At 39.2% G+C, this 3,338-nt stretch overlaps 1 protein-coding gene across 1 annotated transcript; it reads left to right on the top strand.

The window, feature by feature from the left end:
• Positions 1 to 231: 231 nt before the first annotated feature.
• Positions 232 to 2,229, top strand: LOC112638723 (proline-rich extensin-like protein EPR1). The gene is made up of 3 exons (XM_025410891.1): positions 232 to 343; positions 1,573 to 1,592; positions 1,661 to 2,229. The coding sequence occupies exon 3, from the start codon at positions 1,661 to 1,663 to the stop codon at positions 2,222 to 2,224; it is 564 nt and encodes a 187-aa protein (XP_025266676.1). The 5' UTR covers positions 232 to 343; positions 1,573 to 1,592; the 3' UTR covers positions 2,225 to 2,229.
• Positions 2,230 to 3,338: the final 1,109 nt, after the last annotated feature.

Genomic DNA, 3,338 nt, shown 5'->3' with positions numbered 1-3,338 from the left:
GTCTCTCTGCGCCATTAACTCACCTGTGTCTCAGCTCTCTCTACGCCCATCAGATCTCCAGCTCTCGAAGAGGACAAACCTAGAAGCCTACCGGACACCTTAACTTATTCGAAAATAACTTAGTCGCGATTTTGATTTTTTTTTTCTTTCGGGACTTAGTCTCAATCTCTATGAAGAGAGCTGTATCAACATTAACACTTTAATAAAGTGCTACCATCCAGCAACCTCTGAGTCTTTGGCCATTCTCTGCGCTGCCTTGCCACTTCTTCAGGTTCTCACCGAGGTCGAGCAATCCAGGGAAGGAGCAGCGGTGCCTTTATTCTTCTATTGACCCCGTCATCCGGTAAGGAAATAATAAAATAATAATCATTCTTAATCAACCTTGATAATAACTTCGTATATTAGGTTGATTTATTCTAAATATATTGACAATTTTCCCAGAATCTTACCTGTCCGTATACAGACTTTAAATTTTTCTTTCGAGTTGAATTATTTAAATTTCAACCGACCCTCTGAGAACGCTCGAAGCGTATCCTAGAGTGTAGCGTCGTTCGAGTTAGTCACTCGATGTGCATTGAGTAGCAAATTCTACTCCTCTGCCGCTTTCACGGAGAGCTTCTCTGAAAGAATTTCTCCGTGGATCCTGTGCCGCTGTGACGTGACGTCTTGCACATCGATACTAGACTCAGAATCTAAGACTCGCTCCTAGAGGATCTGTCGAAATAATAGAATTTATGCACTGGCTTACAAGTTAACTATCAAAACATTTTATGAATTTTATACTTATCTGAAGTAAGCCAGCCGCTTCCACCCGTATCCTCGTCTGTATCCTTGAATCTCCAGACCTCTCGGTGCAGCCGCATGCTTTTGGAAATTCAGTATATGCTAGATAAATTATCATCCGTTGTACGACAATTTTCCCAGAATCCTACCTGTCCGTATACAGACTTTAAATTTTTCTTTCGAGTGAATGATTTAAATTTCAACCGACCCTCTGAGAACGCTCGAAGCGTATCCTAGAGTGTAGCGTCGTTCGAGTTAGTCACTCGATGTGCATTGAGTAGCAAATTCTACTCCTCTGCCGCTTTCACGGAGAGCTTCTCTGAAAGAATTCCTCCGTGGATCCTGTGCCGCTGTGACGTGACGTCTTGCACATCGATACTAGACTCAGAATCTAAGACTCGCTCCTAGAGGATCTGTCGAAATAATAGAATTAATGCACTGGCTTACAAGTTAACTATCAAAACATTTTATGAATTTTATACTTATCTGAAGTAAGCCAGCCGCTCTTACCCGTACCCTTGTCTGTACCCTCTGAATCTCCGGACCTCTCGGTGCAACCGCATGCCCCTGAAAAATTCAAAATATATTAAATAAATCATTAATTGCTGTACCCCAATGAACTGTATATAGCCGAACGTTTCAACCATGATATGAGAACGAGTGAGATATACTATCATAATCTACATTCGTTTATCTCATAATAATCCGTTAAGCCGTATTATTCGTCTTAACTCTATGAACCACCTTGCTGTGACTACATTTACCTTATAAAACCATTCATCTTAACAGGTACCTTTCTACGCATCATCGTAAGTAAACCCCTTTTGTGTTAAATCAATCGCATCAAACATAATAAATAGTCGTATTCCCTCGGTAGATGGTTAACCCCCGCCGAACTTCTTCCGTTGGACGCGAAATTTCCCTCCGTGCCGCGGGTATACGCCGCAGGCGTGCCTCCCGGTCGGTACTTAGGCTCCCTACAGCTCGTCAGTTGTTTGCCGACGAGAACGACTTAACAAGCAGAGTAACAAGGTACTCTCCAGTGCGTAGTTTCGCGCCCTCCCGCGCATACCCTTATCGTCCTCCCCGAAACCCTCCAGCGGTTCTTCAAGAGGAACAACAGCCCAGAGCCAGGCCGCCATCGCCCAATTACTCCCCCATCCAGGATTCATCTAATCCCAGCTACTCGCCGGTCAGGACCCCGGAAGATCTTCCTTCCATACCGGAAGAACGAAGACCCATAGAACAAAGCACAGAAACTGAGGCTGGTCCATCCAACCCAGGTCAAGTTCTGGATCCCCCTGAACCAAATTTCTACCCGGAACCAGAGGACCTAGTCTTACCAAGCAGTATCCAACCCCTCGCAGGACTAACAGACGAAGATTTTATCGAGATCTACGAATACTTGCAGCGAGATAATTTCTTCAACAACCGCGAATAATAACCATATCTAGATATCGCCTTAGAAATGCTATAGAGAAGAACATTAACTACATACACACATCTATACGTATAACGATATACACTATCTACAACTGTCAAATAATAACAATAATAACAATAATAAAGAATTTGTAAAGCTCTAAGGAAGTAAACTAATAAAAGAAAACAGATCAAAAAAAGGATAAATTGGGTCAGGTTCAACGCACCTAATCTATTTCCCATCGTCAATCCCTCTCCTGAAAGAAGCGCAAAAGATTCTTAGTCTCTCGGCGTCCTAGGGTATAGCCGGCTTGGCAGGTTGCCCTGAAAAAGAAATAGAGAGAAGTTACAATTGCGTAACAAATAAATACGTGAGAAGTTACGATCGAGACGTAACAACGAAATCTCAAAAACGTAACAATATGGTTAGGTCCTTAAGGTTATATTGTTAATAATTATTTAAAAGGGGTTTGTGGAGCAATTCCATTAATGCTAATCGTTGAGGGTTTTGATTCTTACTTTATAAGAGTGTTTCTTGTCTCTACTGGAAAATATGAGATTATTAGATTTGGCTTATATCGATTGGTTTCCTTTACAGATTCTTAAAATTGGGGATCTATGTACGAGTATACGCGTATGAAGGCGGAAAATATTCTAACTATTTGAAGAGTGTGAATTGTATATACTTATCGGGAGGATAATTGATCTTACACTTTACGATACTTTAACTAGAACTTAAATCTATTCTACGTAAGTATATATATTTTCCTTTTCTTTCCTTTCATATATTGTTTTTTGTTATTTCATATATTGTTTTTTTTGTTAACAAAATGAATCGTTATCGAATCTGTTTCATTACGATTGATTATTCGAATAATGAGAGATATTTGTAAATATCTATATATTTTAGATTTGAACTTCTTTACATTATTATGGCTTTATGATTTTTAATATAGTTAATTAAAGTTTATTCAATAAGTTTCCAATGATAACGGTTAGGTTCATTTTGTTAGGTTTTGTCTATATATATATATATTTATAAATATATTTGCTATTCCTAGTTTTACGGTTAGTTTCACTAGTATAACGAAATTTTATAGAGAGTAATAACGATATGATAATATTATAACATT

Source organism: Camponotus floridanus, unplaced genomic scaffold (assembly GCF_003227725.1).
Source record: "Camponotus floridanus strain SB8 unplaced genomic scaffold, Cflo_v7.5 scaffold357, whole genome shotgun sequence".
Taxonomy (NCBI): Eukaryota; Metazoa; Arthropoda; class Insecta; order Hymenoptera; family Formicidae; genus Camponotus; species Camponotus floridanus.
Note: the sequence above shows the minus strand (reverse complement) of the source record. Positions and strands in the feature narration are given on the sequence as shown.

What these genes read in the sequence shown, in the direction of transcription:
- LOC112638723 (XM_025410891.1), top strand. Translation starts at nt 1,661, where the DNA reads ATGGTTAACCCCCGCCGAACTTCTTCCGTTGGACGCGAAATTTCCCTC.